Source organism: Strix uralensis, chromosome 30 (genome assembly GCF_047716275.1).
Source record: "Strix uralensis isolate ZFMK-TIS-50842 chromosome 30, bStrUra1, whole genome shotgun sequence".
In the NCBI taxonomy this organism is placed as follows: domain Eukaryota; kingdom Metazoa; phylum Chordata; class Aves; order Strigiformes; family Strigidae; genus Strix; species Strix uralensis.
The window spans coordinates 92,575-105,388 of NC_134001.1; the positions used below are offsets into that span (position 1 = coordinate 92,575).

The 12,814-nt window shown below is 59.4% G+C and overlaps 1 protein-coding gene and 1 long non-coding RNA gene across 2 annotated transcripts; one reads left to right on the forward strand and one right to left on the reverse strand.

Moving 5' to 3' along the window:
* Positions 1-5,211: 5,211 nt before the first annotated feature.
* On the forward strand, positions 5,212-9,071 carry LOC141935995 (ADP-ribosylhydrolase ARH1-like). The gene is made up of 7 exons (XM_074852719.1): positions 5,212-5,238; positions 5,313-5,536; positions 6,272-6,370; positions 6,450-6,555; positions 7,332-7,411; positions 7,486-7,669; positions 8,197-9,071. Exons 1-7 carry the CDS (start codon positions 5,228-5,230, stop codon positions 8,567-8,569), a joined length of 1,077 nt encoding a protein of 358 aa, XP_074708820.1. The 5' UTR covers positions 5,212-5,227; the 3' UTR covers positions 8,570-9,071.
* A 542-nt stretch (positions 9,072-9,613) lies between these two features.
* On the reverse strand, positions 9,614-12,418 carry LOC141935952 (uncharacterized). Its single transcript, XR_012626665.1, has 2 exons — positions 11,896-12,418; positions 9,614-9,783 (listed from the first exon to the last, which is right to left on the reverse strand). It is a non-coding gene; the product is annotated as an uncharacterized LOC141935952 (long non-coding RNA).
* Between the last annotated feature and the right edge of the window lie 396 nt (positions 12,419-12,814).

Consider the following 12,814-nt stretch of genomic DNA (forward strand, 5'->3'; position numbering starts at 1 on the left):
GGCGCCCCGAGTGGGTGGAGGGGGTGGGGGTGGGGCTGTGCCTCAGTTTCCCCCCGCCCCGCCCCAGTCCCTCCCCCGTTACGTGGTGGGCAGGTGGTGGCACTGGGGGGACTGGGGATACTGGGGGGAGATACTGAGTGAGATATGGAGTGCCCCGTCAGTCAGTTTGCAGATGACACCCAGTTGGGTGGGAGTGTTGATCTCTCGAGGGTAGGGAGGCTCTGCAGAGAGACCTGGCCAGGCTGGAGCGATGGGCTGAGCCCAACGGGAGGAGTTTCACTAAGGCCAAAGGCCGGGTGCTGCCCTTGGGCCACAACAACCCCCAGCAGGGCTACAGGCTGGGGGAGGAGTGGCTGGAGAGCTGCCAGTCAGAGAGGGACCTGGGGGGTGATTGATGGATAACGAGCCAGCGCTGTGCCCAGGTGGCCAAAAAGGCCAATGGCATCATCCTGGCTTGTATCAGCCATAGCGTGGCCAGCAGGGACAGGGAAGGGATCTCACCCCTGTGCACTGGTGAAGCTGCCCCTCGATGAGTGGGTTCAGTTTTGGGGGTCCTCACCCCAAAAAGGCCATTGAGGTGCTGGAATGTGGCCAGAGAAGAACGAAACTAGTGAAGGATCCAGAGAACAAGTCTTAGGAGGAGCAGCTGAGGGAACTGGGGGGGTTTAGTCTGGAGAAGAGGAGGCTGAGGGGAGACCTCCTGGCCCTCTGCAACTCCCTGAAAGGAGGGTGCAGAGAGGGGGGAGGAGTCTCTTGAGCCAAGGACCCAGCGGCAGGCCAAGAGGGAATGGCCTCAAGCTGCGCCAGGGCAGGGTCAGACTGGCTCTTAGGAAGGATTTCTTTGCAGAAGGGGCTGTTGGGCGTTGGAATGGGCTGCCCAGGGCAGGGGGGGAGTCCCCATCCCTGGAGGGGTTGAAGAGTCGGGTTGAGCCAGCGCTGAGGGATCTGAAGCAGGGTGGGTGTTCTGGAGCCATGGGCTTCGTCTGAAGGCCCCGTAGAGCAACAGAACAACTCAGCACGTGGGTATCAGCCCATCTACCTCACCCCACCTAAAGAGGGTCTGTACTGTAAAAAGGAGAGTTGGGCCTCTAAAAAGGAGGGTTGGGAGGATGAAAAGGGTCTGTTAACCATCGAGTCAAAGCTTTGGGCTCTGCAAGTGAAGCTCTGAGAGCTGTGATGGGGGTTTGTGCCCTAAATGTGAGGGGTTGTCTATGAAAAATGAACGCTTGGAGTATAAAAATGGGGTTTTGGACCCTAAAAATGAGGGCTTAGAGTAGAAAAATGAGGCTTTGCACCCGAAAAAGGTGGGTTTGGACCCCAAAATAGGGTTTGCACTGTAAGAAGTGGAGTTTGGGCCCTAAAACCGAGGGCTTGAACCCTAAAAAGCGTGCTTTTGTCCGTAGAATCAAAAGTTTGCCTGCTGAAAATTAATCTCTGAGACGTAAAATGGGGGTTTGTGCCTGAAGTGCTCAGGCTTGGACAATAGGCCCAAGGCAGAGTTGACCTATAGCTGAATCCTGTCCGTTTTATAACTGATAACCACTGTGCTAACAGGTGTTATACTGAGTTATAGCAAACCACCTATTCTGATGGAAAAGGTGGGAGTATTGAAGCCTGAGCAACAGGCCCTGAACCAAAACTGCTAACCCAGTGTGTAGTCACTAGTGAACTACACATAAAACCGAGGTGCCAGCTATTGTGCCTTGCTGGTTTTTGGGTCCCTAAGGCCGGACCCGCTCACAGCCGCTTTGGGTGCCTCAGCTACGGGTGGACGCCCCGCGTAGGATTTCCCACTCGCCGGGACAGGCTCCCCAAATCCTCGCTGCACCCGGGGCTGCCCAGCGCCTGCGGGTCTGGGTGATGGCAACGGGTGCGAGTGGGGACGGATCTTCCTTAATCACTGTTCTCCTTCTCGGGCAGGAACGGTTTGATGCGTTACCCTGTGTTTCCCTGTTTGTTTGAGGGCACTATTCTGCCTTTTCTTACTGCACGTTGTCTGTATTACTCTGTTACATTATTTGGTTATTTCTAGTAAAATACGCCTGCTCTTTTCACTCTGGTGTCCGAGTTTCATTGGTATCCCTGATCAGCAAAACACCCCTGCAGCAGCCCCCATGGTGCTGTGTTTGATGTTGGAGCTGGCAGGGTGTTGATAGCACACTGGTGCTGTGGCTACTGCTGAGTGGTGCTCACACAGCACCAAGGCTCTTTCCGACATTTCCCCCCCCCAGTGGGACGGGGTGGGCAAGACCTTGGGAGGGGACACAACCAGGACAGCTGACCCCGACTGACCAAAGGGCTATTCCAGACCATCTGACGTCTGCTCGAGGATAAACTGGGAGAAAGGAGGACGGGGGGTGTCACCCTTGGTCCTCCGAGGCAACCCCTCCGCGTATGGGAGCCCTGCTTCCTGAGAAGGCCCGACATCGCCTGTTCATGGGAAGTAGAGAATAAATCTGTTTGCTTTTTTTTGCTTCCGCGCGCGGACCTTTGCTTCGCTTTGCTTATATTAAACTGCTGTTGTTTTACCCACAAGGGTTGGGGTTTTTTTTCTCTATCTTATTTTCTTTCCCCTCTTTGCCCTGTCGAGGAAAAAAGGGGAAGGGGGGGGAAGTGATAGAGCGACTTGGTGGGTACCTGGCATTTAGCCAAGGTCAAACCACCACACCCCCCCCTTGCTCCCCCTGCCCCCACCCCCAGTGCCCCTGTGTCCCCCCCGCTCCCTCTGCCCCGCTCCTGGTGCCCCTGTGTCTTCCTGGTCCTCCTGTGTGTCCCCCCCAGTCCCCCTGTGTCTCCCCTGTCCCCCCCCGCTCCCCCTGTGTCCCCCCTCTGTCCCCTCTCACTGTGCACTGCCCTCGGACCCCCCCCTCTCCTGTTGTGCTTTGCTGAGGACCCCTGGGGAAGGGTCAGGGTTTGAGGGGGGGGGCTGTGGGGGTTTGGGGGGGGTCTGAGGGACCAGGGGTGTCCTCCTTGTGCTCAACACCCAGGACAAGGAGTTCTGGGGAGGTTCTGGAGGGGTCTGGGGGGCTTCAGGGGGGTCTGTGAGGGTCCTGGGGGGGCAGAGCGGGTCCTGGGAGGGTTTGGGGGGGTTCTGGGGGCTTCAGGGGGGTTCCTGGGTGTGTCTGGGGGGGTTATGGGGGACCAGGGAGCTCTCCTGGTGCTCAAGACCCAGCACAGGGGGTCCTGGGGAGCTCGGGGGGGTCTGGGGGGGTTCAGGGGAGTCCTGGAGAGGTCTGGGTGTCCGGGGGGCTCCTGAGGGGTTTGGGGGTGTCCTGGGGGGTCCGGGGCTGTGGGGGGCAGGGAGACCTCAGCCCCCAGTACAGAGGGGTCCTGGGGGGCCATGAGTGAGCAGTGGCGCTGGGCCCACCCAGTAGGGGGGTCCTGGGGGAGCGGTGGTGCAGGGAAGTTGCTCCACGTGTACTTGAGATCTTGGACCTGCTGCTGTGCAGGGCCCTGTGAAATGAGACATTTAGTTTTGCCGTCAGACATCGCTCAGCTGTGACTGGCGCTGGTTTGTTCCGTGTTTTGCTGTAATGTATATAATTTCATTTCTGCTTTTCCCTGACTACCCTCTGGAGTCGTTACCCAGTTGCCCACTTGCGAGAGGCTTGAGAACCTTGAACTCCTCGCCTAGGAAAGGTCCGACAGAGCTGGGACACTCTGAAGAACTCCCCGAGTCCAGCCCTGAGAGCAGGAACCTGAAGGAAACAAGGGCCCGAGAAGACGCCGGTGTGGAGAGAAGTGCCTGAGAGCTGGAACAAAGAGGGGTGAAGGACGGATGCAGTGACTCTGTGAGCAGAGAGGGACACGAGAGCCCTCCAGTGCCCTGGGGGACAGTGTGAGAAAGGCTGTGGGGACCCCTCCGGAGGGAGCAGCCCCTCACTCTGGGGGGCCTGCGCAGCTCAGAGGAGGGCACTGAGCTCTCCGAGCCCGTCCGCACCCGCCGGCCGTTCCCAAGAACTCTGCAGAGTTTTGTTGGGAAGCGGCGCTTGTGCCGGAGCGATCCCCAGCGCTGCCCAGCGCTGCCCGAGAGCGTCCCCGGGAGCAGCTCTACTGCGTCCTGCCTGCGGAGGGGAGCCCTTGGTTTCAGGGGATTTTTTAATTTTCCAAACTGACAATGAATTTTAAACCTCATTATTTACCTATTTTACTACCAACCACCTGTCGCGCCCCCACCCCAACAGGATTTTTCCGAACAGATCAAAGATTTGTGTCTCCTTTGGCACAATTTGGGAAAAAAAAAAAAAAAAAGGTTAAAACCTGCCGCTAGGAGTTACACTTTCCTGGCCTGGCTGGGCCTGCGCTGAGGCCTTGAGGCCTGACTCCATCGTTAGGGCCCTGAAATTTAAGGACGATCTTTTAACCGCTCGTTGCCCAGCACCAAACATAAATTTTACATTTTTGAATAACAAAACCCGGAGGTTTTCGGTCGGCGCAGGCCCCGGTTGTCAGAGCAGGACTGCATATCGCTCCCCCAACCCAAGCGACAGCACTTTTGGGGGATCGCGCCCCAAAATATGGCTCCGGGCCGTGTTTTTGCCCCATCCCAGTGAACTAAAAGCGGGGAAAATATTTGGCAGAGACATTTTTCCTTGGATTGCTCCTTTTCTCCCCACACCACTTCCCCCAGGGCTGCTACTCCCCGTCCCTCTGCACCCCAAATCCCTTGGGGCCTCTCTCCCCACTGGGTGCCCCTTTGGGTGCCCTCCTGACCCTTTTGGGTGCCCCCCATTTGCTTGGGTGCCCCTGTAGATGCCCACCCCCCCTTTTTGGGTGCCCCCCATGTGTTTGGGTGCCCACCTGACCCTTTTGGGTGCCCCTGATGTGCTTGTGTGCCCCTTCAGATGCCCTCCCCAGCCCTTTTGGGTGAACCCATGTTCTTCTGTGCCCCTTTGAAACCCCCCCCAGTCCCCTTTGGGTGCCCCCCCCAGATCCTCCATGCCCCTTTGGGTACCCCAGCCCTCTTTGGGTACACCCCCTCTCCATGCCCCTCTGGGTGCCCCCCCCAGACCCCCCCTCAGTGCCTTTTGGGCCCCCCCTGAGCCTTCCCCCATCCCTGCCACCCCCCAGGCACAGAGGCCCTGGGGTCCCTCACCCCTCATCCCCTTTGCCATGGGACCAGCATTCCCGTCCCCCCCAGAAAAAATCCCCGGGGTGTCCTTAAGGGCCCCCGGCCAGCACTGGCCCCATGCCCCGAACCTGATGGGCATCCCCAGCTGCTGCTGCAATGGAGGAGACGTGAGTGCCCCTGGGAGTTCCCCACACCCCCCCCCCAATGCTGGCACCCCCTAAACCCCCCCTGTTCCCCCCAGGGAGCCCTCAGTTGAAGCCTACGAAGCAGCCATGGTGCTGAGCGGGGTGGGGGACTCGCTGGGCTACCGGGGGGGCCGCTGGGAATATTGTACCTCAGGCCCCCAGATCCACGCCGAGCTGGCCGAACTGGGGGGGCTGGAGGCCATCACCCTCGAGCCCCCCGAGTGGCCTGTCAGCGATGACACTGTCCTCCACCTCGCGACCGCCGAGGGCCTAGCCACAGGTTTGGGGGGGGGGGGTGGGACGACACGATCTCCGTTGCACCCCACAAACACTGGGGAGGGTCCCCAGGGCCACAGCAGAGTGTTGTGTGGTGGGGGGGTGTCCCTGTTATACCCTGGGGCTGCATGGTGGGGGGCTGTGGGGAGGTGGGGGGTCCCCATTATACCCCTGGGCTGTACAGGGGGGTCCTGGGGGGGGTGGGGAGTCCCATTATACCCCTGGACTGTACAGGGTGGTCCTGTGGGAGGTGGGGGGGGTCCCCATTATACCCCTGGGCTGTATGGGGGGGTCCTTGGGAGGGGTTTTGGGGGTCCCCGACAGACCCTGGAGGGGGTGTGGGGGTATCCTATTTCCACACACCCTGCTTTTAGGAGGTCCAGGGAGGCTTCCTATTTCCCCCAAAATATGATTGGAGGGGTCCCCATTTCCCCTCGGGGCGGGGGGAGGTGTCTTATTTTTCCCTCCGGTTTGGGGGAGTTTGTGTTCCCTTCCTTCCCATATTGGGTGCTGGAGGGGGCCCATTTCCCCCTCCCAAGTTGGGGGGGTGCAAGGGGGGTTACCCCTTTCCCACCCAATTTGGGGTGCTCAGGAGTGTTCCTATTTCCCTGAGTTTTGGGGTGTTCACAGATGTTGTCCCCCTTCCCCTCCTGTTGAGGGGGGGTGCATGGCACCTCGCCTTCCTCTCCTATTTGGGTGGCCCAGGGGGGGTCCTCACTAGCCCCCCCCGTGCCCCCAGGCCTGGAGGGGGAACCCCTCTTGCAGGAGCTGGCTCGCCGGTACGTGGCTGCCATGGGTGACATGGAGGGGCGCAAGCCAGGGCCCACCAGCATCCTGGGTGAGTGGTGGGGGGGGACAGTCTGGGGGGGGGTTGGGGGGTGCCAGGGGGGTCTCACCCCCCACACACCCCCCCACAGGCACCTCGCAGCTGCGGCCGGGGGAGCCCGAGGGCTATCGCATCCCCTTCAACCCCAGCGGCACCGGCTGCGGGGCCGCCATGCGCAGCCTGGCCATCGGCCTCAGGTGGGGACAGGGACACGGGGGGGGACAGTGGCGGTGGGGGGGACATGGGGGGACACATGGGGATGGGGGGTGGGGCTATCAGAGCTGGGGGGGCATGGAATGGGAGGGGGATGTGGGGGTGTTGTAGCTGGAGGGGACAAGGATGGGGACACTGGGCTGTCAGATCTGGGGGGGCGGGAGGGGGACGGGGGGTGTCACAGGTGGAGGGATGGGGACATGAGGGGATGGGGACATGGGGTGACAGGGACATGGGGTGTCAGACCGGAGGGGGCAGGATGGGGACATGGGGGTGTCAGGGGTGGAGGGATGGGGACATGAGGGGATGGGGACATGGGGCTGGGGACATGGGGGTGTCAGAAGTGGGCGGATGGGGACATGGAGGGGACAGGGGTGGGGACATGGGTGTCAGAGATGGGAGGGGGATGGGGACATGGGGAGACAGGGACAAGGGGGGATGTGGGGATGTGGGGATGGGGACATGGGTGTGGGACCTGGGGGGGGATGGGGACATGGGGGTGACAGGGACATGGGGGTGTCAGAGGCTGGGGGATGGGGACACAGAGGGGGATGGGGACATGGGAGTGTCAGAGCTGGAGGGGACAAGGACCAGGGACTGGGGAGGTGGTGGTGCTGGAGCTGAGAGGCCGGTGACAGGGGAATGGGGACAAGGACAGTGGGGCCAAGGGTGGCGGGATGGGGATGGGGACAAGGCCGGGGCTACAGGGACAGGGCGGGGGACAAGAGGAGGGACAGGGACAGGGCTGACGCCAGCGCAGGTACCCCCACGCCTGGGAGCTGCCGACGCTGATCCGGGTGAGCATCGAGAGCGGCCGCATGACCCACCACCACCCCACCGGTGGGTGCCAGGCCTGGGGCGGGGGGGGACGACAGGGGACACCGGAGACCCCCTGAAACCCCTGTCCCCTTTAGGGTACCTCGGGGCACTAGCAGTGGCCCTCTTCGGGGCGCTGGGGGCTCGGGGGGAGCCCCCAGAGCGGTGGGGGGCCGAGCTGCTGCGGGTCCTGCCCCTCGCGTGGGACTACGTGGAAGGTGCCGGGGTGGCCGTGGGGGACAACGCTGCTGCCTGGCCCTTCTTCGGGGATGCCTGGCACCGGTGAGGGGGGCACTGGGAGCACTGGGAGGGGCTCTCTCCCAGTCCTGGCGATGCCTCCGTCACTGGTGTCACTGCTGATCCCAGTGCCCAGTCTGGCCGCAGGACCACCAGTTCCCACCCTGTGTCCCCATGTCCCCAGTGTCCCTGCCAGTGCTGCCACCCTCAGCCCAGGGCCACCCCCCACTCCCAGTGACCTCAGTGTCCCTGGTGTTACTGATGTCCCCACTGCACCCACTGCCACCATACCCCAATTGTCCCCAACATCCCCACAAGTACCTCGTGTCACAGGGGCTGCTGGAGAGCCACAGCCCGGTGACCCCCCGTGTCACTGCTTACCCCACTGTCACCGGTGACACCGATGACCCCAATGTCCCCAGTATCCCTGCTGACCCCAGTGTCCCCATGACCCCAGTGTTCCTGCTGACCCCAATATCCCCAGTGACCCCAGTGTCCCCATGACCCCAGTGGCCCCATGCCCTCAATGACTCCAGTGTCCCCAGTGACCTCACTGTCCCATGTCTCTGCAGGTACCTGGAATCCCGGGGGCTGCTGGAGGGTCGTGGCCCACCGCAGGTGCCACCCCTTCTGTCACCAGCCGAGCGGGACGCAGCATACCTGGGCTGGGCACTGGAGGGGTGGCCTGGGCGCAGTGGCCATGATGCACCCATGGTGGCCCTGGAGGCCCTGCTGGCAGCTGGCGGATGCTGGGGGGACCTGTGTGCCCGGGGGGTGCTGCACGGTGGGGACAATGACTCGACGGGGACCATCGCCGCTGGGTGCTGGGGGCTGCGGGAGGGGCTAGCATCCATCCCCCCTGGGCTACACTGCCGCCTCGAGCACCGCGGGCGGCTGCGGGATGCTGCCCACCGCCTCCACGCGCTGGCCTGGGGGAGACGCTGAGCCCCCGCCATGTCCCTGGTGTCACCGGCTGTCCCCCTCCTCCTGAAAAAGGTCCTGTGGGTCCCCAGGGTGCAGCAGAGACATTTGTGGGGTCCTGGAGGGGGTTGGGAGGTTCGATGGGGGGCAGAAGGTCCCTTCATTGGGTGCTGGGGGGCTCAGGCATGTCCCTGGGGGTCAACAGGGACCGTCATGGGGTGCTGGGGGGCTCTGACAGGTCCCTGGGGGTCAGCTGGGACCTTCACAAAGTCCGGGGGGAGCTTGAGAGGGTCCCTCGGGGGGCTGCAGGGAACTTCATGGGGTCCTGGGGTGCTCAGGAAGGCCCCTGGGAGAGCCTGGGGGTCAGCAGGGCCCTTAAAGGGGTGCTAGGGGGCTCAGGCAAGCCCTTGGGAGGCCACCGTAGCCACATCCAGGTGGTCTTTCATCCCTCCACCATCAGAGACCCCAGAACCTCCCCAAGGGGCCTCAGTCACACCCCCAGTAAAAAACGTGTCCCCCCAAGTCACTCTGTGTCAAGGTTTGTGTCCTGCGCCCCTTGTCCTGTCACTGCCACTGCTGAGGCCCCACCTGGGTGGGACCCCTGACACCCAAATCTTCTCCAGGCTGAACAGTTCTTTACTGGGGTCTCTCCCAGTCACTCCATCTCTGGTAGCCCAGGACTTAGACCCAGTGGCCAACGGGTGGGCTCCTCAGTGTTGAGTGGAGCAAAAGGAGCACAGGACCCTACTGCCACACCCCTCTGAGCGCCACCCAGGATGGTGACAGATTTCGTGGTCACTTCAGTGGGTGCCACAACCCCAAGGTCCTTTGAAGCAAAAAGTGATGGGCCCCCGGGGTTCACAGCCCCCAGGGTGATGTGCCCAAAGGGTGCTGGGCCTGGCTTTAACTGCCCCAAGGGTGGTGGGCCCCCAAGGTTAACCACGGCAAGGGCGATGGGCCCCCCCTCACTGATGGACCCCCGAGGTTGTCCGAAGGCCTCGCACAGTTTATACACTATTCCTAAATCTATCACCTAAGTCCAAAGTCTCTGTAAGTTTCCACTCAACCTTTTAGTTCTTGGCTCTCATCATTTATTGAAGTTCACTACAATCCCCTGTCTCAGCCAAATTCTTCTCTTCTGGTTCCAATCCTTGTTGAAACTGATTTCAGGGTCATCTTTCGGGTCATCATCTTCTTCATCTTTCTTCCACTAGTTTTCACCTCGCACAATTCTAAGACTTCAAGACATTCTGTTAAAAGCTTAGGTAGAGCGAGCAGTTTCTAGATACTAAATTCTCCTAATCTAGCAAAACCCCTGTGTTTAGTCAATTAACCACCCTTTGTTAAAACTGTCTCTATAGGATCAGCTTGACTGGATTTTAAACCAGCCTTGGGCTGGGACTATACAAGCAGCAGGCTAAGAACACTTTCGAGGCCTGTGGAGCAGCGTTTCGGTTGCCTTGGTAATATTACAATATAGCTCAGTCCTGAACATATTTCACTAGGCCTTAAAATCTATTTCAAATATACCAGAGATTACATTTTAAATTCTTCTACAGGTGTGAGGCCAGAGGGCAAGTAAAAGGTAGAAAATTGTGGAGTGCAAAAAGGGGTGGGAGACAGAAAAGGGCTGGGTGGGCAAAAAAGGGTCAGAAGTTCAAAGAACACATAAAGGCCAGAGAAAAGCGGGGGCCAAAAAGCTGCAGGAGGTCAAAAAGGGAGGCTGGAAGGGAAATAGAGGCCAGAAAAATGTGGAAGCCAAAAAGGGGTGGGAGACTGAAAAGAGCTGGGAGGCTGGAAGGGAAATAGAGGCCAGAAAAATGTGGAAGCCAAAAAGGGGTGGGAGACTGAAAAGAGCTGGGAGGCCAGAGGGAAGTAGAGGCCAGAAAAAAGCAGAGGCCGAAAAGGGCTGGAAGGGCGGATTGCAAGTGTGGGCCAGAAAAAAATTGGAGGCTGGAGGGCAAATGTAGGCCAGAAAAAAGCAGATGCTGAAAAAGGGTGCAAGGTCTGAGGAACATCAGAGTTTGAAAAGGGCTGGGAAGCCAAAAAGGGGTGGGAGGATGTGGGGGAAGCAGAGCTGGAGAAATCACTGGAAAAAGGAATGAGGAGTCCTGCAGGGACAGCGTGGAAAAAAACCAGGGTCAGGGAGGAAGAGGGAGGGAGAGAGATAATGATGAGTGGGGAGTAGAAAGAAGAGAGAGAGAAAAATCAAATGTGGGGGAAAAGGAAGGTGGGAGAGAGGGAGAGAAAGAGACGGTCAAGAAGGCAGAGGGATTGAGGAGGTGAGAGAGGGAGAGGGATCGGGACAAAGAGAGCGAGAAAGAAAAGCCCGTGATGGGCTGCAGGTGAAGGGGAAAAGGGCACGGAGCAGGACAGCTTGTATAATCCTAATAATGGCGCAGGGAGCTGGGCACGGGGTTATACCGGGAAACAACGGGACAGGGAGTGGCATGGAGCTCTCCAGGCAAAATGTTGGGGAGAGGCTGGAGGACAGAGAGAAAAGGGACAGGGAGCGAGGTGGTGATGGAGAAAGAAACAGCAGCAACCAAGAGATGAGGAGAGGGACAGGAGCAAGGCAGAGAGGTGGAGATTCAATGCCAAGGGAGTGATAGGCAGCAGGCCAGAGGGATCAGGAAAGAGAGGAGGCAGGACGGAGGCATCTAGAAGAGAGGTGAGGGACAGGGAGCCAAAGAGCAGGAGACAGCAGAAGGGAGAGGGACACAGAGCAGGATGCTGGCCTGGAACCAACAAGAGCAACAGAGAGAAGGACAGAGACGTGGAGCAGGAGAAAAGATGGGGACAGAGAACAGGACAGAGAGATGAAGCCATCTATAGTCGAGCAGCCCAAAGGGTCTGAGAGAGGGCGAGGTGAACAGCGGGGAGGATGGGGACAGGGAGATACAGGAACAGGGGGGGGCATCAGTGAGGGTATGGGATAGAGGCAGGAAGAGAATGAGGGAGGGAGATAAGAAGGCAGGGATACGGAGTGGCACAGACAGGCACCGAGAGGAGAAGAACACCAGGGAACAGGCCAGAGAAGTTGTGGGGGAAAGAGACTGATGCCAATCTGGAAAAAGAACTGGAAAAGGAGCAAAAGAGCGCTAGGCTGCAGGAGAGAGATGGAGGATGAAAAATGGAAGGAGAGGGAGCAGGACAAAGGCTTATAGAGAAAAAGGGAGAGCTAGAAGACAGAGAAAGAGGGAGAGGGAGCAGAAGAGAATAAGTGAGAGGAGAGCAGAGGTAAAGGGAAGAAGAAAAAAAAATCACAGCAGTGTGGGATAGAGAGGGGAACAGGGGAGGGCCCAAAGAGCACGGGAGGAGCGACAGGGCCGCGAGGGCCCAGGACTCACCGCAGCCGTCGCTCTCAGCGCTGCCAGGGACATTTGCCAGTTCAGAGCCCTCTTTCTCCTTCTTTCTTCTGTAGCTCCAGTTGCTGGGCTGTCCTCCCCCTAAAAGAACCCGCCGGTGTCTCCCAGCTCTTACAGGACGCGGCTCCGACACACGCAGCCTCGCTCGCTCGCGCCCTACGCGGCCGTCCCGCCCTCGGGGGACACACACAGCCCTGGGTGCCCGCTGCGGGCTGTGGAGAGGCTCCTTCCTCCCCAGAAGGCAGGCTCTCTCTGCCCGCACTGGGAGGCAGCTGCTGCCTGGATGGCCTTGATTTTCTCCTTCTTTCCCTTTCTCGGGCCTCTCCAGCTTCAGCCGGGGCAGCTCCTGTCCACTGCCCCCAGCCTGTCCCTTTTCACCCCTGTGCCCGGAGAAGCGCAGGACCAGGCAGAGACACCTGATTCACGGAAACAGACTCTACAGCTCCAACAGAGTTATCCAGCAGGTGTGGTTACTCCGGCCGGGGTGCAAGGGGATTTCTCCACAAAGCTTGCACACCCACCGCACGTTTTACCAGAAACTCATCGAGTGTGGATATACATATTCATTGATCACATAACACAAACATCCATGTGCATGAGTGAGGCTGGGTTAGCTCTAGAGGCTGGGGGCAGCAGTTTATGTTCTCTTTGCACCTGCCCATTGCCTCCTGGGGGGCGTCTCCGGGGTCTGTTGGAGGAAGGCTCACAGTCCTCCTCACCTTGTACTTTGCCCCGGAGCATGCGCAGATTCTCGTGGCCAATTTCTTGAACAACAAGAGTGGTTCAAGCTGGTTTACTCATTCTATCCTATCTAAAAGTACCAGTGTATCAATTTCTACCATCCATATGTGCCTATCTATTCATTACTAAGACTAAAGTAGTTAGAGCACATCTGCTTTCC

Excerpts from the sequence above, each read along its gene's own strand:
- LOC141935995 (XM_074852719.1), top strand. Across the intron at positions 6,371-6,449 it reads AGGGCCCACCAGCATCCTGG|GCACCTCGCAGCTGCGGCCG; the intron begins GTGAGTGGTGGG and ends ACCCCCCCACAG. Across the intron at positions 7,670-8,196 it reads TTCGGGGATGCCTGGCACCG|GTACCTGGAATCCCGGGGGC; the intron begins GTGAGGGGGGCA and ends ATGTCTCTGCAG.